At 42.1% G+C, this 27,601-nt stretch overlaps 1 protein-coding gene across 6 annotated transcripts in view; it reads left to right on the plus strand.

The window, feature by feature from the left end:
- Positions 1-27,601, plus strand: part of tmem131l (transmembrane 131 like) — a 97,351-nt gene that overhangs the window by 48,857 nt on the left and 20,893 nt on the right. Inside the window, exons 4-19 of one of the 6 annotated variants that reach the window (XM_023998373.3) lie at positions 5,360-5,431; positions 9,222-9,345; positions 9,992-10,108; positions 11,384-11,488; positions 14,167-14,244; positions 15,663-15,864; positions 17,400-17,458; positions 17,563-17,668; positions 20,156-20,261; positions 20,496-20,640; positions 21,000-21,173; positions 23,237-23,306; positions 23,462-23,579; positions 23,770-23,839; positions 24,091-24,200; positions 24,614-24,683. In XM_023998373.3, the coding sequence (XP_023854141.1) occupies positions 5,360-5,431; positions 9,222-9,345; positions 9,992-10,108; positions 11,384-11,488; positions 14,167-14,244; positions 15,663-15,864; positions 17,400-17,458; positions 17,563-17,668; positions 20,156-20,261; positions 20,496-20,640; positions 21,000-21,173; positions 23,237-23,306; positions 23,462-23,579; positions 23,770-23,839; positions 24,091-24,200; positions 24,614-24,683 (1,726 nt within the window). The remainder of the gene's footprint in view (positions 1-5,359; positions 5,432-9,221; positions 9,346-9,991; positions 10,109-11,383; positions 11,489-14,166; positions 14,245-15,662; positions 15,865-17,399; positions 17,459-17,562; positions 17,669-20,155; positions 20,262-20,495; positions 20,641-20,999; positions 21,174-23,236; positions 23,307-23,461; positions 23,580-23,769; positions 23,840-24,090; positions 24,201-24,613; positions 24,684-27,601) is intronic. The other 5 variants (XM_024147422.2, XM_023998374.3, XM_024147423.2 and 2 more) reach the window with 5 other exon arrangements.

A 27,601-nucleotide genomic window follows, 5' to 3' on the forward strand; every position in this document is an offset into this window, starting at 1 on the left:
ACTCACAGACATTATTTTTAACAGTTTTGGAAACTTTATAGTGTTTTCTATCAATCTAACAATTATATGCATATCCTAGCTTCTGGGCCTGAGTAACAGGCAGTTTACTTTGGGCACGCTTCTCATCCAAACATCAAAATACTGCCCCCAAGCCATAAGAAGTTAACCCTTTCACATGTACCAACAAACTAGAGGTCGACCGATTAATCGGCATGGCCGATTAATTAGGGCCGTTTTCATAACAATCGGAAATCGGTAATTTTGGACGCCGATTTAAAAAAATAAAAACATTTTTACTCCTTCATATAACTAGGCAAGTCAGTTAAGAACACATTCTTATTTTCAATGATGGCCTAGGAATGGGGGGTTAACTGCCATGTTCAGGGGCAGAATGACAGATTTTTACCTTGTCAGCTCGGGGATTCAATCTTGCAACCTTACGGTTAACTAGTCCAACGCTCTAACCACCTGCCTCACGAGGAGCCCGCCTGTTACGCGAATGCAGGAAGAAGCAAAGGTAAGTTGCTAGCTAGCATTAAACTTATCTTATAAAAAACAATCAATCAATCATAATCACTAGTTATAACTACACATGGTTGATGATATTACTAGTTTATCTAGCGTGTCCTGCGTTGCATATAATCGATGCAGTGCGCATTCGCAAAAAAGGACTGTCGTTGCTCCAACGTGTACCTAACCATAAACATCAATGCCTTTCTTAAAATCAATACACAGAAGTATATATTTTTAAACCTGTATATTTAGCTAAAAGAAATCCAGGTTAGCAGGCAATATTAACCAGGTGAAATTGTGTCACTTCTCTTGCGTTCATTGCACGCAGAGTCAGAGTATATGCAACAGTTTGGGCCGCCTAGCTCAATGCGAACTAATTTGCCAGAATTTTACGTAATTATGACATAACAATGAAGGTTGTGCAATGTAACAGGAATATTTAGACTGATGGATGCCACCCGTTAGATAAAATACGGAGCGGTTCCGTATTTCACTGAAAGAATAAATGTTTTGTTTTCGAGATGATAGTTTCTGGATTCGACCATATTAATGACCTAAGGCTCGTATTTCTGTGTGTTATTATGTTATAATTAAGTCTATGATTTGATAGAGCAGTCTGACTGAGCGATGGTAGGTACCAGCAGGCTCGTAAGTATTCATTCAAACAGCACTTTCGTGCGTTTTGCCAGCAGCTCCTCACAATGCTTCAAGCATTGCGCTGTTTATGACTTCAAGCCTATCAACTCCCGAGATTAGGTTGGTGTAACCGATGTGAAATGGCTAGCTAGTTAGCGGGGTGCGCGCTAATAGCGTTTCAAACGTCACTCGCTCTGAGACTTGGAGTAGTTGTTCCCCTTGCTCTGCATGGGTAATGCTGCTTCGAGGGTGGCTGTTGTCGATGTGTTCCTGGTTCGAGCCCAGGTAGCGGCGAGGAGAGGGATGGAAGCTATACTGTTACACTGGCAATACTAAAGTGCCTATAAGGACATCCAATAGTCAAAGGTATATGAAATACAAATCTTATAGAGAGAAATAGTCCTATAATTCCTATAATAACTACAACCTAAAACCTCTTACCTGGGAATATTGAAGACTCATGTTAAAAGGAACCACCAGCTTTCATATGTTCTCATGTTCTGAGCAAGGAACTTAAACGTTAGCTTTCTTAAATGCCACATATTGCACTTTTACTTTCTTCTCCAACATTTAGTTTTTGCATTAACCAAATTGAACATGTTTCATTATTTATTTGAGGCTAGATTGATTTTATTGATGTATTATATTAAGTTAAAATAAGTGTTCATTCAGTATTGTTGTAATTGTCATTATTACAAAAAACAAATCGGCATTGGCTTTTTTTGGTCCTCCAATAATCGGTATCGGCGTTGAAAAATCAGAATCGGTCGACCTCTACAACAAACGGGTGTGATCATTCTACAGCGTACACTCAAACCAGTGTGATTAGAACGTACAGTTTCGATTGACGCAACAGTCAGCATTTGAGCTGGCCACACTATTTTTTTCACAAACATTTTGCACAAACACAGTCCATACAAAGTTATGTCCTGAATGTGGACAGTTTATTTTTGGATGTAATGTTCAGAGATTCACAGAAATAGTGACAGGATACACAATCATCTAAACCGGAAAATGTAGGCTACATTAGTCCTAGCGCTAACTAAGGGAAGATTTACGTATTTAGAGAACTTTCGGCTGACAGAAACCACTCTCTCGTTTTTAATATTAATCAGCTAATAGCAGTTACTATTTATAAATCGTCACTTCACAGGTGAGCTCAGAGTTGATGGAAATAATTGAGTAAAACACTTTCTAGAAATCAGAAGTAATCTGATGTGCGAGCTGCCATTTTTTTGTTTTTTCGCGTCAACCAAAGATAAGATGAGTTTGGTCTGTTTGCAGTATGCATGTTCAAGGGGGTGTGGTCATCTACGATCATCCACTTTCCTTCATTCACTTCTGGAAGTTTACTCGAAAGATAGGTGAACCATTCCTTCACCTCATTATAACATCTTTGGTCTGACAGACGTTTACGTGACACCCAGAATGCATTGTATAATGTCAACAAACATGGTGCCACACATAGCTGGCAAATATCTTAGCAGTAGCTCATTATAATCAGTACAACAAAATATCAAGAAAGATTTTTACACACATCCTAGGTGTCCATTACAATCTATGCAATAATCAGAATGCATTATTTGTCATCAGTACTTGAAAACGTGAATAAAACTGTGAATACATTATGCTCCATACATATATATATATATATATATATATATATATACATACATACATACATACATACATACATACATATATACTGTATGCTACAGTAGAAACAACACAATATACAGAAAATAAGGCAATTACTTTGATAGCAACGCACACATGTCCAAAGTTATTATTCGTAAGGAAAACAACAATGCAACAATGTGAGCGCCAGTCAGAAAATGTGCCAGTTTGTGCAAGACTGCATACTTCATGTGCAGAAAAAATGGGGAAGGGCTCTTCTCGAAGAGGGAAGTTTGTCCGGCTCAGTTAAGCCTCAAACATAAATTGTCCTCAACACTGAAATGGGCTACTTATATTTTAATTAATGAGGAGGCGGAACACACTTCAATTCAAACTGTTAGAAAATAATTGGAAATTGACAAGTTGAAACAGCCTGTAGATAATTAGCAGGCAGCTCGTTTTAACAGTCCTGTTGCGTAACAATACGATATATGGTAAATTATATCCCGATATGTAACTATCTATTTATTTTATCCCCCCATCAATTTGGGTCCCCAGGACTAGGATTGGGAAACACTGAGCTAGTTTATGGGCATCCCCATCCATTCCAACAATCAACGTGTCAAATAAACATGTTTATCAACATTAGAACCCAGCCAGGGTTTCCATTTGGGGGATTTTCATTTACCCGACGGGATTTTCATTTACCGGACATTTGAGAAATGATCGGACCCATATGCATTGGATGTGTAACCTGATTAGGTCGTCCACCCATGGTGCTCAGAATGACAAATCACATTTAGATTATGGTAACTAATGTAAACAGAACATGCAAGTCGGGGATGCAACGGGGTGCGGTCCTTCTTACTGAATTCTGACGTGCACTTTGAAGATGTTAGAATAACTGTCCACATTTACATTTCCTCAGCGAAGACAAGTAACCAACAGCAAAATCACTAGCCTGTCAATCTACTATCCCCCATAGTAGAAAGGTTTACCTATTCTATTGGTCACCTTGTCTAGAAAGAAATTCCCTATTCCAAACAGACTCTGGGACAGTTGTGGGACGATAGATCCCTAATTCATACATCCAGTAGGCCTAATAGGCTACATAACAATATGTGATGCAACAGATCACAACGTTTAGCTTAAAATGTTGCTCAACTATTATTTATTCACATAAGCGCAGCAATGCATACAAGGCAGTAGTCTACTTGCGAATGTTCGTTCCATAATGCAATTAGCAGGATAACCTCGTTGTCAAAAGGGCACCGCACATGCAAGTGGTTTCATGTGACCGAGATGAAAGTATCCTTTAGACAATTTTTAAGAGGGGAGATCTAATATGCAACAACTAGCACGGGTTGCTAATATGACTAGGATTGTGGCTACTGGACAGTGAAATAAAGTTTTATATTAAATGATTGCTTCCACGGATATGGACTGATTTTTGGCTGAGGCTACTTTGAAGCAAGGTAAGACATGCCTCCATAATATGTATTAATACGGTCAGGTTTCAAACAATTAAGTATATGCATACTGCCTCCAGCTCATTGCAAAGTGGTGTGTGACAGTGATGAAGCCTGCTTTCCGTTGCCAATGTATGCGTTTGCTGTTTGAGATGCTGTAGCCGCAGCTCTCGCGCTGTCTGACCGATTTTCCGCTCAAAGGCTCTGTATCTGTATGCCGTACACGATTGATAAATAAGATGCATAACGAATATACTGTACATGCGCCAATTGTACAACATTGAAATCTCCTTGACAACATTGGATTCACACCTCTGATAGTTTAGAGTTTCTAATATGAAACTGAAGTAGATGTGTGTGATGTCTGATGTCCGAGAGCTATTCTTATTGAAGCTCAGAATTAGAAACCACCACTTTCTGTTGTAACGGTGTCACTGGCGATTGGCTGCGTTGTATTGCTGCGTGAGTTGACGCTCGCTTGCAGTGCAATTTAGGGGCATGTTCATTACGGCAACGAAAAACATTTTGCAACGAAAAATATAGTTAATTTCTCATTGGACTAGTCCAGGCAGTCTCTCCCAGTTTGCTTCTGTTTGGTGTCTAATAAACATACAGAAACAAGGTTATACCTTCCTTATTGAAATGAGTACAATTCCAATCACAAATAGAAGGACCCACATTGGTGTTGATGAAAGCAGGTTTTAGTCCAACTCCCAACACATGCCGCTTGAGTTTCCCAAAGACACTGTAAAGCAGCTCTTTTAATAAAGAACTCTCATTGTCTTTGTCGTGTTTCAACTCGAGCCCCCCCCCCCCAATGGGGTGTGAAATGGATTTGGCAAGCGGGAGACTTCTGTTTAAATCCCCCTAATTCATCATCTCTGACACCCCTCTCTGCCTTTTGTTATATTTTTTATGTATTTAGTTTTTTACGAGTAGGACGATCAAGTGTCTCAGAGGATTCGATTTGGCCACCACTCTGGCTGTGTTGTTAGATAGGAGAGTCAGCGTTTTGCCAAGTCGCCCGAGCGCTCGCTTGTTTCATATGATAAGGTCCTATTGGAACTCCGCTGAGTTGATAGGTGTACATAAATGTGTTCTTCTCTTTGTCTTTCTTTCGCCAGCTCCTCATTCTACGTGCCGGAGAATGGAAGGCCGCTGCGCTTCCAGCCGCCATCGCTGGAGTTTGGGACACAGTGAGTTTATTTCTCTCACTCTCACCTGGTTTCATAGAAAAGGATTCATAAAAAAGGATACATAAACATAAGCCAATGTCAAGACATTGATAAATCCTGTGTTTGGAGCTACTATAACCAACCACCTCATTTCTAGACGTACACATGGGTGCAAAAGACACCGACTCCAAATCACAATCCGACAGTTATAAGAGTAATGTGGAAAAAGCATTTAGAATAGCGTCGTATGCCAAAATCAACAAAATATCTGTAACCTTTACCAAACCTTGTCTGGATTATGTCACCGGAAGCCCCCAAGAAGAAGCACATGCATAGAAAGTGATGATAAAAAGCAGTAGAAGTGGAGAAGCTCTCTGTATAAAGCGGAGGGGCTTTTTAAACGCAGAGGAAGCCAAAGGAACAGACAGATGACGACCAAATAAGGTCATGAGCAGCTCAGCTCTCTTCCCATAAGCACAAGGCTGAATAGGGTCAGACCCAAGGGGAAATGTTTAGAACTCTGCTGTTTGCCTCCCCGCTCCCAAAACAATCACCAGAATAGCGAGACTCTTTGTTGTGCTTGGACGGCTGTCACCACTGCTACTATTTGCAGCTGAAAAAATGTATCCTATGACATATTTATTAATTATTTTGAGCCATAGTCACATTTTTTCCCCTCCAAGGTCTGTTTATTTCCCATTTTCATTTTGTTTATCAATTGGTCCAAGTATCCAAGATATCTATTTGTTAATTAGTTCTGTTTCTAAATCTGAGAAATACCTCATTCCCAACCTCTAACAAACTAGTAAACACTAGGTCCGACCTAGGATGTACCCTCGTCCAATTCAAGTTTATTTTATATAGCCCTTCGTACATCAGCTAATATCTCGAAGTGCTGTACAGAAACCCAGCCTAAAACCCCAAACAGCAAGCAATGCAGGTGTAGAAGCACGGCGGCTAGGAAAAACTCCCTAGAAAGGCCAAAACCTAGGAAGAAACCTAGAGAGGAACCAGGCTATGAGGGGTGGCCAGTCCTCTTCTGGCTGTGCCGGGTGGAGATTCTAACATAACATGGCCAAGATGTTCAAAGGTTCATAAATGACCAGCATGGTCAAATAATAATCAGGAGTAAATGTCAGTTGGCTTTTCATAGCCGATCATTAAGAGTATCTCTACCGCTCCTGCGGTCTATAGAGAGTTGAAAACAGCAGGTCTGGGACAGGTAGCACGTCCGGTGGACAGGTCAGGGTTCCATAGCCGCAGGCAGAACAGTTGAAACTGGAACAGTTTCAATAAGGTCCATACCTTATTGCTACGGACAATGGTTGCTATATGACTGAAGTGTTTAAACAATAAAATTTCACGCCCTTGTTTTGCTAGAGTAGCATCAAGCAAAGCAGCCATAACACCAGCACAAGGTGTTAAACTCAACCTCATTCCCGCCCCCTAGCCTTGCTAGCCATTCGCTAACTAGGCTAACCCAACAGCCCAGTAATTTCAGCAATGGCAATATACAGTGTTGATATGCAACATTAGCACACCCTTCTTTCTCCGTTTGCCAGGCAGCGCAGAGGGAACCAGGCATGCCCAAATAGACCTTTATTGACCGAAGTTGTGTCCCAAATGTCACCCTCTTTCCTATATAGTGCACTACTTTTGACCAGAGCCCAGTGGCACCCTGTTCTCTATATAATGCACTACTTTGACCAGAGCCATATGGGCACTCTATTCCCTATGTGTAGTGCACTACTTTCACAGTATTTACTGTCATCCCGTTGTTTAAACACACAACAAACCCCCCTGTCCCCACTACAATGCAGGTCCCCAGTCATGTGATACAAGTGGCTAGGACAGGCAGTAGCTTCGCATAAAGAGGATGGAATTTCTGCTGTCTTTTGCCATCAGCATTGAATTGAGGAAACATCTAGATTATAAAATAGGCAAGGTTAAACGCATCTATCTAACTTAATCACGTTAGGAAATGGAGTTTGACCTATCCAATGACTTCACATTGTACAGTAGCTCTAAAAGTTACTAGCAGGTGTATTTTATATATTCCTTGCTTATGGTTATGTTGACACTAGCATGAGGAAAGCTTGCATCTGCAGCTATTAACTTTATCTGCAAATCTCTCCTTTAAGAGGGACATTTTACAGAACTGTGGTGACTCCTGCCTTTGTTGCTGGGCCCCCTTTTTATTACAAACACATCTAAATATTAAAAGGCTAAATGGAGAGCGCTAAGCATAGCTCCAAAGGTCACCATAGACCTTTTAATAGCAGGCTGCACTCGCTTTGTTTTTATGGTTGATCTGAACTATGTCACGGTTTCTCCTTTGATGTCGGCCCCAGAGAAGTGTCAGAGGAGCAAAAGTGACTTCCTCGTTTTCAGGAAGTGCTAACTTGTAGTCAATAAAATGGTGTAGGGCGAAGTTGCCCCTAGACACTGATCTTGAGTCAGTTTTGCGTTTCCCCCCGCTAATGGTTAAGGTTAGGATTAGGGGAGGGGAAGTGGATCCTAGATCTGTCCCTAGAGGAAACGTCACTATTAAAGGGACATTTCTAGTTCATTGTCAAGTGTTGATGCTATGTCAGTGTTGACACAACCGGAAACACTTTGCATTGAGTCGTACTCTTATGCCCTGAAGTTACTCTATAACTACAGCGGTAACTAGAATGTAATCATGGTAAAACTGCAAATGAGGTGACAATGTCTAAATTGTACTCAAACAAAAGTTAGTTTCATAGTAGTTTAGAAATATTACTTTCTCGATGTCCAATTTGCGATAAAGTATTTAACACTGATTAAACAGCATGATCATTACACAGGTGCACCTTGTGCTGGGGACAATAAAAGGTCACTCTAAAATGTGCAACGTGGTCACACAACACAATGCCACAGATGTCTCAAGTTTTGAGGGAGCTTCCAATGGCATGCTGACTGCAGGAATGTCCGCTAGAGCTGTTGCCAGATAATTGAATGTTCATTTCTCTACCAACGTCGTTTTAGAGAATTTGGCAGTACGTCCGATTGTCATCACAACCGCAGACAACATGTATGGCGTTGTGTGGGTGAGCGGTTTGCTGATGTCAACGTTGGTGGCGGTGAGGTTATGGTATGGGCAGGCATAAGCTACAGACAACGAACACAATTGCATTTTATCGATAGCAATTTGAATGCACAGAGATGCCATGACGAGGTCCATTGTCGTGCTATTCATCCACCGCCATCCCCTCATGTTTCAGCATGTTAATGCACGGCCGCATGTCGCAAGAATCTGTACACAATTCCTGGAAGCTAAAAATGTCCCAGATCTTCCATGGCCTGCATACTCACCAGACATGTCAACCATTGAGCATGTTTGGGATGCTCTGGATCAACGTGTACGACGTGTTTCAGTTCCCGCCAATATCCAGCAACTTCGCACAAGAGGATTGGGGCAACATTGCACAGGCCACAATCAACAGCCTGATCAACTCTATGCGAAGGAGATGTTGCGCTGCATGAGGCAAATGGTGGTCACACCAGATACTGACTTGTTTTCTAATCCAATTTTTTAAGGTATCTGTGACCAACAGATATATGTATTCCCAGTAATGTGAAATCCATAGATTAGGGCCTAATGAATTCATTTCAATTGACTTATTTGACTTATTTCGTTATATGAACTGTAACGCAGCAAAATCTTTGAAAGTGTTGCATGTTGCATGTATATTTTTGTTCAGTAAAGCTTGATGTTTACTATGCCTGGATAGAACAATGAGAGGTGCTTGTTGTGTCCATCTCTATCTCTCTCTCTCTCTCTCTGTAGGCCACTGGGGCTGCCAAGAGCTGAAACCATATACATACACAACCCCAGCCAGGAACTCCCAGTGACACTGCTGTCAATGTTTACATCCAGCAGACATTTTCACATGCCTTCGTTCCACAGAAGGGTGAGTGTGTGTGCCCTCCCTCGGACACTCCCCACCCCCCCTCTCACTCAACCACACCCCACTCCATCCAGCTTCTCGCAACAATCTCTATTTTGCTTCCCTCTCCTCTTTCTCTGTTTCTCTCCCTTGCGCGCTCTCTTTCTCTCACACTGTTTTTTCCTCTCTTCGTCTACCTCTCTCCACTCCCCCCTCTCTCTCACACTGTTTTTCCTCTCTTTGTCTACCTCCCTCCACTCCCCCCTCTCTCTGTTTTTCCTCTCTTTGTCTACCTCTCTCCACTCCCCCCTCTTTCTCATGTCAGTCCCTTGGGCCACCAGTACAGCTATTTAAACTCTCAAACTGCCATTGAAACCCACAGAATTTCCCTGCTCTGCTTAGAAAGTATACCAAGCACAACAGCGTTGCATCACACTCTGACAACAGTGCATGTTACATCCTTGCATATCACTTTTTCTCCTAACGATTCCACGCTGAAATTAACCCACAAATCATTCTCAGCATGATTCTCATATAAGTGGTGGAAGTTGTGTGCCTCACCAGCATACTACTGAGTGTGAAGTCATGTATGAAGCCATGCTAGTATGGACATTGTAACGTAGTCATTGCCTTTCAGCGAACCCTGACCCCGTGTCCTCTCTGCTTTCAGGTAATCCCACCCAGAGGGAAGGCCTCATTTAAACTAGTCTTCCTCCCGACGGAGGAGGGCAACGTAGAAAACTCATTATTTATAAACACATCAGCCCACGGGGTGCTCTCTTACCAGGTCAGTAGTGATATGAGCATATGATACTAATGCTCTCCGGTCTACGTCACAAACGGCTCCTTATTTACTGCACTACTTTTCACCAGTGTCCGTATGACTATGGTCAAAAATAGTGCTATGCCTCCCGAGTGGCGCAGTGGTCTAAGGCACTGCATCGCAGTGCTAGCTGTGCCACTAGAGATCCTGGTTCGAGTCCAGGCTCTGTCGCAGCCGGCCGCGACTGGGATACCCATGGGGCGGTGCAAAATTGGCCCAGCTCGTCCGGCTTAGGGGAGGGTTTGGCCGACAGAGATGTTCTTGTCCCATCTCACTCTAGCGACTCCTGTGGCAGGCTGGGCACAGTGCACGCTGACACGGTCGCCAGGTGTACAGTGTTTCCTCCGACACATTGGTGCGGCTGGCTTTCGGGTTAAGCGGGCATTGTGTGAAGAAGCAGTGCGGGTTGGCTGGGTTGTGTTTTGGGGGATGCACGGCTCTCGTCCTTCGCCTCTCCCGAGTCCGTACGGGAGTTGCAGCGATGAGACAAGACTGTAACTACCAATTGGATACCACGAAATTGGGGAGAAAATGGGGTAAAAGTTTATTTAAAATAGTTTAAAAAATATTCCTGCACTATAGACTAGGGTTATATTTGGGACGTATGCCCTGACCCACAACCAGGGATCTGTTTTTAATATGGACTCAAAAAGAACATTGTGTGCCTGGTGGAAGGCATGTTGAAGTTAGTTTCGCAACCGTTTTGAAACACAGGAAGTAATGGCTGTGATGTGATATTTGGCACCATTGACCCCTGACCTTTTAAAGACGCATCAAAGCAGATGGGTGTTAACAGAGTGACATTAAAGCCCACAGCCCTATTAATAGTTAAATAAGCATTAGTTCATGGTTCTTGGTAGGGAGGTAAGGGTGCCTAGGCCTAAATATATTCTGTTTATCAGTGAAAAGGCACAATTTAGTACACCCAATCATTAACTAACTTAAGTTTCCATGAAATAAACTATGGGGATTTTGATATTATGATGATCCACTCTCCAGTGTTGTATACGTCATGGTCACTATTAGCATAAGCAACATTAGCATGCTACCTTGGATTCATTCACTCCCTTTGATTTAATATTCTGTGGTCTAATCAGTCCCTTTAATATGGCCAAGTAAATGAAACTCCACTTTTGGATTGCACACTCTTCTGACACATTAAACATCTCTCAAGGTAAAATAAGTAATTTTTGTAATTTATATTTACTGTCCCTTTAACAGTGATGTCCTTTCACCCAGGTTTTTGGTTTGGGTGTCCACCGGGGCTCTGTAAATGGGGTCAATAGGAAGGACAGTGTCCTCATATTCCCCCACATCCAGAGCATCAAGCTAAGCCAAACTCAGGTACGTCCATTCCATTCAACTCAATACACTTGATTTATTCCCCAACAGGCAATTGTTCCTGGGCAAGAAAGTCAACAGACAACATGTGGCAACAGGATACATATGTTTACCACAGTACTATAAAGACTCACACACGCCATACCAACAAACAAACACATTTACCACAATATTTACCACAGAAAACTTGCTAGCATGGCCCTCTGCCCTGCTCTGCAGTGTGCAGGCCTTGCTGTATTGTCTGACATCTGATAGCCAGCAGCTATCTTCCCCTCTTTGCCAGTCCCGATACAGAGATAACCCAACACACAGAGGCATAAACACACACTTACATGAGAGGCGTACGCACACACACAAGGTATATACACATTCATGCATGCACACACATGATCAATCACGTTCATATTTGTGTATACACAATCACACACTTGTGCCTAAACACACACACACGCACACAGGGAGCATGAAAACAGTCTCATCACACACACACTCGCACCCACAAAAACATCAAGGGAAGGAGTGAAAGCGACACAAGGCTTCTTCGGATGAGCGTTACCCTCGGCAACAGGAAGCGGGTGGCAGTTACAAAATGTCAGCCTGGCTGCGTTCTCACAATCACTCAGACTTGCTTCTAGTCTTTATTTAAACATTTTTTGCAAGATGGTTGTTTTGTTTTTTCTCAGAATGGTTTACTTATATAATCGACTACTAATTCACGCTCTTCTTCTGTTACAACACTGAAGTTTTACAAGACAATTTATGGGCTGCGTCTTAAATAAATGGCCCCCTATTGCCTATATAGTGCATAACCTTTGACCAGTGCTCTATATAGAAAATAGGGTTTTGCTGAAGTAATGCACTATAAATAGAGTAGGGTGCCATTTGGGACATAACCATAGAGTTTCTTCACTGATCTGGATGTACTTTTATGCGAGGTAGACAGGCGTTGTGAGTAAAGTCGTTCCTGTACGGTGTCTGTGGTTTGTGTTGCTGTATCACGGCCTGTTGAGCTGCTGAACATATGAACAGGTTTAAATATAGACCGAGTTTTGGCAGCAGGATTCAAATTTAGTTCCCCCTTCCCTTTATTTCTTTACTCTCTGTCACTTTATTTCTGTCTCACTTTCTATCTTTATTTCTCTCTGGTTCTTTAGTGGGGAGGTTGAAATTAAGTCTCTCTCTCTCTCACACCAAGTCATTGGATGAGGTTACTGTTATTTCACAGCGTGTACTGTAGCTTTGAGCTCACCACCACTTTTGATATTAAATAACGCACTACGCACCAATCCAAATACACTGTCATGTATGAATACTGTCACCTAAGTATAAGGCCTTGACTAGTGAAGACTTGTGTTATAGTAATGTCAAAGAGATCTGCCTTGTAGTTGGGATAACCTTCAGGTCATGTTGATAGATCAATCAATCAGTTTTGCATTTATAAAGCCCTTCTTACATCAACAGATGTCACAAAGGACTTTACAGTAAATAACCCTGTCTAGAACCACAAAGGTCATAGGGTTCAATGACTGAGGGCAATAATGCTGGTCATGTTCACTACCTTTCAAAAGTTTGGGGTCAATTAGAAATGTCATTGTTTTTGAAAGAAAAGCACATTTTTGTCCATTAAAATAACATCAAATTGATCAGAAATACAGTGTAGACATTGTTAATGTTGTAAATGACTATTGTAGCTGGAAACGACGAGCGTACAGAGGCTCATTATCAGCATCTATAACTCCTGTGTTCCAATAGAAGTTAGCTAATCCAAGATGATCACTTTAAAATCCTAATTGATCATTAGAAAACCCTTTTGCAATTGTTGGCACAGCTGAAAACTGTTGTCCTGATTTAAGAAGCAATAAACTGGCCTTCTTTAGACTAGTTGAGTATCTGGAGCATCAGCATTTGTGGGTTCGATTACAGGCTCAAAATGGCCAGAACCAAATAACTTTCTTCCCTTCACAGAACAGCGCAAACTGGCTTTAACCAGAATAGAAAGAGGAGTGGGAGGCCCCGGTGCACAACTGAGCAAGAGGACAAGTACATTAGAGTGTCTAGTTTGACAGACTCCTCACAAGTCCTCAATTGGCTGCTTCATTAAAACTTCTTCAGGATGATTGAGCTAACGTAGGCTAATGCGATTAGCATGAGGTTGTTAAGTGAGTGTATGTAAACTTCTGACCCACTGGGAATGTGAAGAAAGAAATAAAAGCTGAAAAGTCATTCTCTCTACTATTTTTCTGACATTTCACATTCTTAAAATAAAGTGGTGATCCTAACTGACCTAAAACAGGGAATTTTTACTAGGATTAAAAGTCAGGAATTGTGAAACTGAGTTTAAATGTATTTGGCTGAGGTGTATGTAAACTTCCGACTTCAACTGTATGTTACCAATGTTTTGCTTAATATAGCCTCACATAATTAGTTTAGTTTGTTAGTTATGCTACACATGCCTGTATTTATTTCTTCACTAGTCCCATTAGACTTCCATCTAAAAGAGTGGTGGATGTAATTTCGATCTTTAATCTGGATTAATGAAACTCTTTAATTTATTTAGTCTAATCAACATGACCTTTCCAGCTATTCATCTCATCAAAGAGCATTGGAATGAAGGCTGAGTTATCAACCTCCTTGATTGTAAGTTTCTACCATTGACTCTGTTCTCTGTTACGCTGTTACAGGAAGATTCTTCCAACATCACTATCCTGGGGCTACTGCTAGAGTGCAGTTTACCCAAGAGCATGTACAGCCAGCCGCAGGTACTGGGCATCTCATAACTTTTTATAATAATGTTGTCAATATGTAAATTGAAAGACTGAAAAATGCTTTATATTAGTTCAAAATTGAACACGAGACCAAAATCGAATAAAAAATGATGCCAGACTTAACAGAAATGCATGTGTATGACCACTTGATATTTTCGAGACAACCTATTTGTGTTTTAAAGGCTAAACGTTTAAATTCCATGCAAACTGTAAGAATAACTTTGAGCGTTGATATTACAGGCATTTTCATAGCACTTATGGCCGTTACTGTTTATTTTATTCTTTTTTCCAACTATTGTCAACATGAGTGCTGAATACTCCTTAACTGTGTGTACTCACTATCTTCTTGGATTCACGATAATCACAAGGGTTATTCTCCTGTAGTCGGTTATTACCTATGTCACATGAATTGTGGCTCTAAACTTTACTGCAGAATCGGTTATTACCTATGTCACATGAATTGTGGCTCTAAACTTTACTGCAGAATCATTGCTCATGATGAAATTGTCCTGTACACATACTCCTTCAAACATCTATTGAGTGAGCTGCGGTGTTGTGATATCTGACTGCAGTCTGGTTCCACAAGAAGCCCCAAGGATAGTGAGACCACTTGCTAGGAACATAATTGCTTCCTCGCGAGACCTTTAATTGGGCCAGGAGCTTCCCTAAACACAGGTGGCGCAATCACCACCATGACGCAAGCCCTACACACCACTCTATCTCTCAAACCTAACCCAACTTTGTTTTGTTTGTTTGTTCACAATGCCTTGTGAATACTTCTAGTACGGTATAGCCAACTCCTATGGTCAGGGGGGATAAGCACTAATATGGCGTATTCAGGAAGTGGCCGGTAGTCTGTGTATGTCTGTTGTATCCACAGGGGCTTGGTGTTTGTTATTGTAGGCTCAGGCCCTGTGGCGTCTAGCCAGGGATAGATAGCTGTCTGTTTCTTAAGTCCAGGCCTGAGTTGCTCCTACTCCTAAAACGACAAGGCCTGGTTTGAGCCGGGCTTTGCACCCCTCAGATACTGATCTTGTCAGATTAAAGGGAGGGTTAGTGAGCGGGTTAGGTACAGTGCTGAGGGACTGGAGAGAAGCAGCTTGTTGCCCATAGTTCTGCCTCTAGCTGACTATGTATATACTGTGTGTGTGTGTGTTTGTACACGCATGCACACACACACACACACTCTTTTAGTATACTCCCATTCTTCATCTCTTCCTCGTTTACATTTCTTACACAATTTTACTCATTTGTCTCTCCTTCTGTCCCCCCTTTCTTGCCCCCCTATCACTCTCCACGTTCCACTCTCCCACTAATCGCTCTTTCTACACTCCTCTTCATTCTCTCTTTGCTCTATTCAACCAACCCCCTCCCCCTTTCTCCCTCTTTGCTCCCTCTGTGTAACTGGTAAGCCTTTCCTGCCGTTTCCCCAGGGGTCCTGCTTCCAGAGTGTTGAGGACCATGCGGCCGGGGTAGAGCAGCGACTCAACCTCCAGATCAGGCTGTCGGAAAGCACAGAACGCCCCGCTGACCTGGACAAGCTCAAGCCCTACATCATCGAGCACATCCTGGTCCTGTTGGTCGCCCCAGCAACGGGCCGCGGCTCTGCCAACGGTGGGTGTCGGGGCTAGGGGACTAGTTTTTGGGGGTGGAGGTGGGGTAAGGCATGAGAGTTAGGAATAACTTAAAATATTTTAGGATGTTGGTTGGTTTTAATACAGAATGTTGGTAGTCTGCGGGTTTAGGGACCTTTGCACCCCACCTAAAGAAACATCTGGGAGAAACACTGATTCGGATTTGGGAGCCTTACCACTGCTGAGCCATTTAGCATATTACCACAGCTAGTTGTAGAATAAAACATGTCCTTCCCCAAATTCTCATCTTGACTATTAAAGGGGAAATGGCAAAACTGATCTCAGATCAGCCCATTGGTGCAAGTTCATCCTGTATCCTCATCACCACCACACCCCATATTACATACACAGGACCATTAGTGCTCCCTTATCAAGGCCGGACTATACTCTGTAGAGTAGGCCACATCTCCCTGCTAGAATATCCCTATCACACCAGGCATGTGGCCTGTAGATTGATGGTAGATTAACATTGTATTTGTCCCAAATGGCACCCTTTTCCCTACATAGTCCACTACTTTTTTACCAGGACCCATAGGGCTCTGGTCAAAAGTAGTGCACTATATAGGGAATTGGGTGCCACTTGGGATGCAACCATTGTTTACAGTTTTGTACTAGGGGCCAGACATGGGTGATTAGATGTTCTTTCCTTGTTCTTCTGTCCACTGACTTCTACATCATAAACAACTAAGGGATGTTTTCCATTTCCATTTTAATCTAATAGTAGACTTAATCTGGGTCATGTCAGTTTACAACATTTTATTTCTGTGAAACGGTACTAAAACGGTGAATTTAGTGACTCCCAGTGAACGGTTGGTCATTCATTGGTTTGCCAATACAACGCAATCGATGGAGGTGAAGCGTGAACGGTAGCACAGGTAATTTTCATCCACAGTCTCACTTGCAGAGAAACCTGAGGTTGAAAGGAATTGCCAGAGCCAAGGAAATCAGCCCTGAAGTGTCAGCTCAGCGCTTTCACCCACGAAACTGCTGCACTGCTGCTGTAGAGTAGAGCACTCAGGTTTTTATGATCACAGCATACTGTAAACGTAATCACCTCCTTTCACTTAGTGCTACTGTCCAGATCAAACTAAACTGAAACCACCTAGTGAGTAACATTAGATCTAATTTTAAGTTAATTGTCACAGTCATCTGACCTGTGAGGAGTGTTATCAGTCATTTTTTGTCTCGTGCACAACAGATGTGATTGGCATGCATGAATGGGATAGATGGGGCATTTACCTTCTACCTTGGAATGGGCATCATAGAGTATCAGCATTACACTCTTAGATTATGTGCATGGAGTATAGTCACAGTACCTAAGAGGATGTCAAGTAGCCCTGAAGATTATTGACTGTCTGTCTTAAGGTGGATGTATCCATTTTGTGTGCGTAGTGACACCTACTGGCGACAGAGAGAAGTGCAATTTTCTGTGTTTTGTTGGGCAGCAGTACAGTATTTATTCGATTCTGTCAATAACATGTCATTAACCTATTATGTCTTCATTCTGTCCTACAGGGGAGCCAAAAATAGGAATTTATATGTTGAATTCAGGAGGAAAGAAACTTTATGTTAAGGTAAGTTTCTGTGCGAGTACTCAGAGTACTCATATGGAGTCTATTTAATATGTATTCAGTATTACCCATGCAGGAGTTTATATTGTATCTATTTTTTTTATTAGGAAATACAGTTGTTATCCAAAGTGGACAGCACTCTGGAGTTCAGCCCAGTCCTGCTGAGAGCATCAGCGACAAACTTCACAGAAGTGGCTACGCTAGCCTGCAGAGGTACGTTTCAATGGCAAGGTAGAGAAATACTGGGTCTGTTTGCCGTTTGTGGTAATAATGTTGATATCTTAAAAGAAAAGGAAAACCTGCAAATTGCTCTTGATATATCATCATCAAATTATTCCCACACACCTGCACCAAGCAAACTCAGCTGTGTGAGATCTTTTCCTATTTTGCTGATGAGTTGATAGCATGTGTGTATATTTAAGCAATAAGGCCCAAGGTGTTGTAGTCCAGTGCCTTCAGAAAGTATTCATACCCCTTGACTAATTCCACATTTTGTTTTTACAGCCTGAATTCAAAATTAAAGTGCTTTTTTTTCACCCATCTATGCACAATACCGCATAATGACTAAGTGAAAACATGTTGCTAGACAATTTTGCAAATGAAATACAGAAATCATCTAATTTACATAAGTATTCACACCACTGAGTGAATACTTTGTAGAAACACCATTGGCAGTGATTACAGCTGTGAGTCTTTCTGGGTAAGTCTCTAAGCGCTTTCCACACCTGCTCATTATTCTTTTCAAAATTTAGACAACCATTTTCAGATCTTGCCATAGATTTTCAAGTAGATTTAAGTCAAAACTGTAACTCAGCCACCGAGGAACATTCACGGTCTTCTTGGTAAGCAACTCCATTGTAGATTTTTCCTTGTGTTTTAGGTTATTATCCTGCTGAAAGGTGAATTAATCTCTGTGTCTGGTGGAAAGCAGATTGAACCAGGTTTTCCTCTAGGGTTTTGCCTGTGCTTAGCTCCCGTTCCATTTCTTGTTTTATCCTGAAAAACTCCCCAGTCTTTAGCGATTACAAGCATACCCATAACATGATGCAGCCAACACTATGCTTGAAAACATGGAGAGTGGTACACAGTACTACCGTATTGGATTGGCCCTAAACATAACGCTTTGTATTCCGGACAAAAAGTTGATTGCTTTGCCATATTTTTTTGTTGTTGCAGTATTACATTAGTGCCTTGTTACAAACAGGATGCATGTTTAGGAATATTTGTATTCTTCCTTCCTTTTCAATTTGTCAATTAGGTTAGTATTGTGGCGTAACTGCAATGTTGTTGATCCATCCTTAGTTTTCTCCTATTACAACCATTAAACAACCATGTTTTTAAAGTCACCATAGAGTACCACGGTATGAGTCATAATAACCATTAAACCTAGCGGTCAAACAGGGAAATGGTTCCAATCGTTTTTCATGTTGGCCTACCCAGATGTGATGTTTTATTAACTGTGTAAATCTCTCTAGGACAAGGTGACTTTTATCAATATATTCGCCTGTATTTACCCCCTAAAAATGAAACTCTAATTAGATGCTAATGTAGCTATCATAAAAAAATACCATGATGATCTGAACGAGACTGCCGAATCGAGGCAAAGGTAAGAATCTGGATTAACTATCTGTTTACTAAATGTAGTAATGAATACATTTGCAACATTTCTTGAAATGGACAATTCTGTGAGCTGTCTTGTAAGTTTTAATTTGACACAATACATGTTAGCAACGGTATCAGCTAGAGATGACATGCAGGAGCTTGATTTGTAGTTTTGCATTACGTCTACTTTGAGGCTAATTAGCATTTTAGACTCCGAGAGTAAATAGAGCTGAATATATTGATAAGTCATCTTGTCCAAGAGAGATTTACGTGGTTATGAAAACATCTCACCAGGGTAAGTCTACACAAAACGCTGACCTTATCTTAAGTTTTTTTTTAAATCCCCTATTGGAAATATGAATGGCAGAAGAAATTATTTGGACCATTTCCCTGTTTGACCGCTATGTTTTATGGGTATTATGACACTTCCACTCTGGGGCTCAATTGGCCTCATTGTGAAATGCCTGAGTGGTTTCCTTCCTCTCTGGCAACTGAGTTACAGTAGGAAGGACGTCTATAACTTTGTTGTGACTGGGTGTATTAATACACCATCCAAAGTGTAATTAATAATTTCACCATGCTCAAAGGGATATTCAATGTCTCCTTACCAATAGGTCCCCTTCTTTGAGAGACATTGGAAAACATCCTTGGTCTTTGTGGTTTAATCTGTGTTTGAAATTCACTGCTCGACTGAGGGACCTTACAGATAATTGTAGGTGGGGGTGTACAGAGATAAGGTAGTCATTCAAAAATAATTTTAAACACTTATTGCACACATAGTGAGTCCCTGCAAATTATTATGTGACTTGTTAAGCAAATATGTACTCCTGAACTTGATTAGGCATGCCATAACAAAGGGGTTGAATACTTATTGAGGCAAGACAATATCAGTTATTATTTAATCAATATTGGCTGTAACACTTAATAAGTCAAGAGGTATGAGTACTTTCTGAAGGCACATATGCTTTTAATTCCATTCTAGATATGTATTTAGCTTCTATCACTATGAAAAATACAACTGTCCTGTATTAGCTGGAACGTAACTTATCTACCGAGAGGAACCTCCTACTTTTAAAATCCAATGTTGACTGTGTTCAGCAGGGTCTCTGCCAGGTCAGGGTAGAAGATGCTCCAGTCATATTAGCCTACAGGTCATGGGGAATTACACAGTGAACACTTTCCCTGGCTTCCACATCACACACAGGTAAGACCATACTCTGCTCAAAAGGAGATTTAGATTGTATTTTCTGCCCTCAAGGTGTGTAAGGCGACGTTTATGTTCTGTTTTCAGTTTGTATTTACAAAGTATAAAATCCAGATAACAACAAATCGCTAGGAAATGTAGTGAATGGGTGTTACGTTATCAACACAATTTAAGAGACAGAGTGCCTCTCACTCCTCCAGAGCACTTTTCAATGGTTGTCCCTCCTCTCTCCAGGGGGTTGGAGCTGTCTAGTCTCTTCCAGGTGAGACAGAGGCAGAGGGGGGCAGACCACGTGGACCTGTGGCTGACCAACACCCTCAACTTCCCCCTCGCTGTCCAGGACGCCACCCTCTCCCCGGAGTCCCAGGGCTTACTCAAGGTAGTGGTGGTCTTCTTTTGTAGTTGCGCTGGGCATCTCAAAAGATGGCTACGTCATACAAACGTGGTTCCATGAATTCCGTTGGCATTTTTATGAAGTCGAACATAAGTTTTTTTTCTTAAGGTCGATAGCTTTCGGGCTGAACTTTGACATTTCTATGTGCAAAAGTAGTTTGCCTTGGTTTCTTTATACAGATTGGTACAGGTGCACAACTCAGCCTCTCAAAGTTTCACAGGCCTGGTTTCCCAGGTTGAAATCAGTCTCTAGTTCAAATATGAGAGAATGAGATCTGTGTAGTTATAGTTGAATCTCCTGCTATCAGTATGTCCGTGCTGACCGTCTGTCCCCCGCGCGTCAAGGTGGTCAACTTCAGCGGGGCGGTGTCAGTGCCCCAGGGTGGCTGCTGGCGGCTCCTCTCCCTGCAGCTCCTCAACAGGAGCCTGCCCTTAAACCTGCTATCCACCCTCTCCCTGACCACTGGCTTGGGTCTGGCCCTGAAACTACCCCTCCACTTTCACTCCACCCTGGCTAAGGTAATACTCCCAGGGACTGTCTGCATACACACTCCTCCATACTCTCCATAGACCAGGAGTGCACATTTGTGTTTCTGCCCTAGCAATACATGCCTGATTCCACTAATCAAAGGATTGATGAGGAGTTTGTTAGTGTAATCGGGTGTGTACTCCAGGACCAGGGCCCGTATCCACAAAGAGTAGAAGTGCTGATCTAGGATCAGTTTAGCCTTTTAGATCATAATGAATAAGATTATACGGACAGATCCTAGATCAGCACTCATATGCTGAGATACCTTGTGGATAAACGCCCCGGACTGAGAAACACTGCCATAGACAACTGTCTATTACATACTACTATCAATCAATCAATCAATTTTATTTTATATAGCCCTTCGTACATCAGCTAATATCTCGAAGTGCTGTACAGACACCCAGCCTAAAACCCCAAACAGCTAGTAATGCAGGTGTAGAAGCACTACAGTCCTGAATAACCACACTTTACACATACTACACTGTCCGTTGTTCTGATCTCTATACTAATGTTTAAAATCTGCTCACTCACGCCTTTGTTCTGATATACTTAGTGTGTGTGTACACAGTGCATTCGGAAAGTATTCAGACCCCTTCACTTTTTCCATATGTTACGTTACAACCTTATTCTAAAATGGATTAAATACATCAATCAATAAATACATCAATCTACACACAATACCCCATAATGACATATCGAGAACAGGTTTTTCTAAATTTCTGTGAATGTATAAATGGAAATGCCTTATTTACATAAGTATTCAGAACCTTTGCTATGAGACTCGAAATTTAGCTCAGGTGCATCCTGTTTCCATTGATCATCCTTGATGTTTCTACAACTTCATTGGAGTCCACCTGTGGTAAATTGACTTCATTGGACATGATTTGGAAAAGCACACACCTGTCTATATAAGGTCCCACAGTTGACAGTGCACGTCAGAGCAAAAACCAAGCCATGAGGTCGAAGGAATTGTTCGTAGAGCTCTGAGACAGGATTGTCTCGAGGCACAGATCTGGGGAAGGGTACCAAAACATTTCTGCAGCATTGAAGGTCCCCAAGAACACAGTGGTCTCCATCATTCTTCAGTGGCCTTCCATTCTTAAATGGAAGAAGTTTGGAACCATCAAGACTCTTCCTGGAGCTGGCCACCTGGCCAAACTGAGCAATCGGGGGAGATGTGCCTTGGTCAGGGAGGTGACCAAGAACCTGATGGTCACTCTGACAGAGATGGGAGAACCTTCCAGAAGGACAACAATATCTGCACTCTACCAATTAGGCCTTTATGGGAGTGGCCAGATGGAAGCCACTCCGCTTGGAGTTTGCCAAAAGGCATCTAAAGGTCTCTGACCAGGAGAAACAAGATTCTCTTATCTGATGAAAACAAGATTGAACTATTTGCCCTGAATGCAAAGCGTCACGTCTGGATGAAATCTGGCACCATCCCTGAAGCATGGTGTTGGCAGCATCATGCTGTGGGGATGTTTTTCAGGAGCAGGGACTGGGAGACTAGTCAGGATCGAGGGAAAGAAGAACGGAGCAAAGTACAGAGAGATCCTTGATGAAAACCTTCTCCAGAGCGCTCAGGACCTCAGACTGGGGTGAAGGTTCAACACAGGAGAGGCCCAGCCAGAGCCCAGACTTGAACCCAATTGAAATAGTGAGTAAAGGGTCTGAATACTTATGTAAAATTTCAGTTGTAAAAAATGTTTTCTTTGCAAACAAAACGTTTTTTCTATGTCATTATAGAGTATTAGATTGATGAGGGAAAAATACAATTTAATCCATTTTAGAATAAGGCTGTAACGTAACAAAAGTGAACACAGCAAGGGGTCTGAATACTTTCTGAATGCAGTGTGGGTGTGGTGGGTGGTGTGTGTGTGTGTGTGTGTGTGTGTGTGTGTGTGTGTGTGTGTGTGTGTGTGTGTGGTGTGTTGTTTGTGTGTGGCCAACCTAACAAACGGTCAAATGCATATAGTGATGACCTTCCGTTCAGCTAAAAATAACGGAGTGTGTTCTCTAATGGGAGTGTGTTTGTGTGTTCCCTCTCCAGCAGGGTAATGTTGTGTTTGAAGCGGAGAGGGAGTGTGGCCGACTATGTCCTCTCAGACTGTCAGAAGCAGGTGAGACGTGTGTGTGTGTGTGTGTGTGTGTGTGCGCACACGCTTGTGGCGTGCATGCTTGAGTCATTGGTCTCTGCTGTTGGTACAGTGTGTGTTTGACTGATATGTGTGCAGGTGTGTGGTCCACTCAGGCTGTGTTGTTTGGGTGTTTCCAGGTCGTGTCCAGTGGCAGCGCTCTCTCCTCCCAGACTCCTCCTCCTGGATGCTGGACAGCAGACTGGCCTCGGAGCTCTGCGATCGCTGGCAAATCCGCAAAGACCAGCTGCCTTGCAGGTGAGACACACGGCTGTTCACTTCCCTCCTTTACTCTGTCTGGTCACTCCTACACACACACAACATTTTTCCTACCCTCAGTGACTTATACATTATCTAGTCACTCTAACACCTATCACTTATAATGGCGGTGGGCCACACACACACACACAATACACTTACAGTTCCTATTTTCTTCTGTTCACTAAAGGTGGCCAAGACTACCAGCGGAGACCTCGTCCCCTCTAGACTTTGGTGCTGTCCCTGTCAATGAAAGCAAAGTAACCCAAACATGTTTTTATCACACGCTAATAGTTGAATAGCTTTGTAGTACATCTAGTCAACAATTCACCTGCGGCAGTTGGAGGATTTGAGATATTTGTAATAATAATAAAAAACTCTACCATCTACACTTTTAACATTTAGTATGCTTTTCCATTGCAATGTCTTGTTATGTTATGGGTCCAGCTGTGAGCCATGGAAACCAAATACAATTGTCAATGTACAATACATCTTTGAACTTTTCCCCCAGGTTAAGCTGCTGACTCTGAAGAACCCCTCCTCCTCTGTGGTGTGTGTGGAGATCAAAGCCCTCTCCCTGTACCCGGCCCCCCTGGAGGCCCTTGACCTACTCACCAAATGGTACGAACCCAAGGACACCTCCTCTCACCATTAGTTGCACAGGAGATGCACTCCCTTGGGTGCGTCTCAATAGTCCTTGGGTGCGTCTAATAATATAGTGGCTTCCTCATCTCCTTTCCTTCATCTGCACTGAAGTGAAACAACTGGACCATATTGCTTTCACCTATAGTGCGTTTTGAGATCAGCGCAGAGGAAGGAATGGGAAGTCACTTCAGACTATTGTAACAAATTCCTTCGCATTAGTTTCCCACTCCTTAAAGGGACAGTTCATGCAAATATTCGTTGATTTTAGACAGAACTGCCCCTTTAACATTGCAGTTTAGTAGCAGTTAGCTCTGAGTGTCCCTTATTATAGGTGTTATTGATGAGGCGTCTCACTGTTTGGCCTCCTACTCTCTCCCCTGTTTTTCCAGGTTCAATATCAGCCCCCTCTCTGTCAACATCAGCACTACAGAGTTCACTCTGCTGCATGCAGAGCACAAGGTAAGGATGCTGTGCATTCTGGGAAATGTAGTTTGTTGGCGGTTCCACTGTATGACTATGGGACTGGGGCTGCTGTAATGTATTAGATGTAGGGATGGGGGGAAAATACAGTAGAATATAGCGATATTATTTATTATTTTATATATAAATTGCTAGGTACAGTGGGGCAAAAAAGTATTTAGTCAGCCACCAATTGTGCAAGTTCTCCCACTTAAAAAGATGAGAGAGGCCTGTAATTTTCATCATAGGTACACTTCAACTATGACAGACAAAATGAGGGGGAAAAATCCAGAAAATCACATTGTAGGATTTTTAAAGAATTTATTTTCAAATTATGGTGGAAAATAAGTATTTGGTCACCTACAAACAAGCAAGATTTCTGGCTCTCACAGACCTGTAACTTCTTCTTTAAGAGGCGCCTCTGTCCTCCACTCGTTACCTGTATTAATGGCACCTGTTTGAACTTGTTATCAGTATAAAAGAAACCTGTCCACAACCTCACAGTCACACTCTAAACTCCACTATGGCCAAGACCAAAGAGCTGTCAAAGGATACCAGAAACAAAATTGTAGACCTGCACCAGGCTGGGAAGACTGAATCTGCAATAGGTAAGCAGCTTGGTTAGAAGAAATCAACTGTGGGAGCAATTATTAGGAAATGGAAGACATACAAGACCACTGATAATCTCCCTCGATCTGGGGCTCCTCAAAATGATCACAAGAATGGTGAGCAAAAATCCCAGAACCACACGGGGGGACCTAGTGAATGACCTGCAGAGAGCTGGGACCAAAGTAACAAAGCCTACCATCAGTAACACACTACGCCGCCAGGGACTCAAATCCTGCAGTGCCAGACGTGTCCCCCTGCTTAAGCCAGTACATGTCCAGGCCCGTCTGAAGTTTGCTAGAGAGCATTTGGATGATCCAGAAGAAGATTGGGAGAATGTCATATGGTCAGATGAAACCAAAATATAACTTTTTGGTAAAAACTCAACTCGTCGTGTTTGGAGGACAAAGAATGCTGAGTTGCATCCAAAGAACACCATACCTACTGTGAAGCATGGGGGTGGAAACATCATGCTTTGGGGCTGTTTATCTGCAAAGGGACCAGGACGACTGATCCGTGTAAAGGAAAGAATGAATGGGGCCATGTATCGTGAGATTTTGAGTGAAAACCTCCTTCCATCAGCAAGGGCATTGAAGATGAAACGTGGCTGGGTCTTTCAGCATGACAATGATCCCAAACACACCGCCYGGGCAACGAAGGAGTGGCTTCATAAGAAGCATTTCAAGATCCTGGAGTGGCCTAGCCAGTCTCCAGATCTCAACCSCATAGAAAATCTTTGGAGGGAGTTGAAAGTCCGTGTTGCCCAGCAACAGCCCCAAAACATCACTGCTCTAGAGGAGATCTGCATGGAGGAATGGGCCAAAATACCAGCAACAGTGTGTGAAAACCTTGTGAAGACTTACAGAAAACGTTTGACCTCTGTCATTGCCAACAAAGGGTATATAACAAAGTATTGAGATAAACTTTTGTTATTGACCAAATACTTATTTTCCACCATAATTTGCAAATAAATTCATTAAAAATCCTACAATGTGATTTTTCAGGATTTTTTCCCCTCATTTTGTCTGTCATAGTTGAAGTGTACCTATGATGAAAATTACAGGCCTCTCATCTTTTTAAGTGGGAGAACTTGCACAATTGGTGGCTGACTAAATACTTTTTTGCCCCACTGTAGTTAACATAAACTAATGCTAGTCGGCTGTACCTGCGCCAAAACTCTGGTATATCTCATCCTATAGCTTGTTTTCCATCTTCTTTTTAAAACGTGTTTTCTCATGGCTCTCTCGTATCTCTACAGCAAACACGTGAGTAATATGTTTGGAACATCGAATCTCAATACAGTCGTGATACATATAGGGTGCATTCGGAAGGTATTCAGACGCCTTTACTTTTCCCACTTTTTGTTACATTGCACCCTTATTCGAAAATGTATTAAATACATTTGTTCCTTATTAATCTACAGACAATACCCCATAATGACAAAGCAAACTTTTTTTTAAATGTTTGCAAATGTAAAAAAAAAAAAAAAAAAAAAAAAGAGAGAGAAAAAAGATCACATTTACATAAGTCTTCAGACTCTTTACTCAGTACTTTGTTGAAGCACCTTTGGCAGAAATTACAGCCTTGAGTCTTTTTGAGTGTGACACTACAAGCTTGGCACACCTGTATTTGGGGAGTTTCTCCCATTCCTCTCTGCAGACCCTCTCAAGCACTGTCAGGTTGGATAGGGAGCGTCTCTGCACAGCTATTTTCAGGTCTCTCCAGGGATGTTCGATCAGGTTTACGTCCGGGCTCTGGCTGGGCCACTCAAGGACATTCAGAGACTTGTCCCGAAGCCGTTCCTGCTTTGTTTTGGCTGTGTGCTTAGGGTCGGGTCGTTGTCCTATTGGAAGGTGAACCTTCACCCCAGTCTGAGGTCCTGAGTGCTCTGGAGCAGGTTTTTATCAAGGATCTCTCTGTACTTTGCTCCGTTTATCAATTGAATTTACCACATGTGGACTGTAGAAACATCTCAAGGATGATTAATGGAAACTTATGTAAATAAGGTTTTCTTTATTTTATTTGCTAAAATTTAAAGAAATACTTTTCACTTTGTCATTATGGGGTATTGTGTGAAGATTGATGAGGGGAAAATGAACCATTTTAGAATAAGGCTATAACGTAACAAGTTGTGGAAATAGAGAAGGGGTCTGAATACTTTCCAAATACACTTTACAGTATTGTGTATCGTGATAATATTGTTTCGTGAGGTCCCTGGCAATTCCAAGCCCCAGTGTAGATGCTGATCTTACACTTTCCCCCATTAATGGTTAAGGTTAGGAATGGCGGAGGGGAAGCTGATCCTAGTTCTG

Source organism: Salvelinus sp. IW2-2015, linkage group LG13 (assembly GCF_002910315.2).
Source record: "Salvelinus sp. IW2-2015 linkage group LG13, ASM291031v2, whole genome shotgun sequence".
Classification (NCBI taxonomy): domain Eukaryota; kingdom Metazoa; phylum Chordata; class Actinopteri; order Salmoniformes; family Salmonidae; genus Salvelinus; species Salvelinus sp. IW2-2015.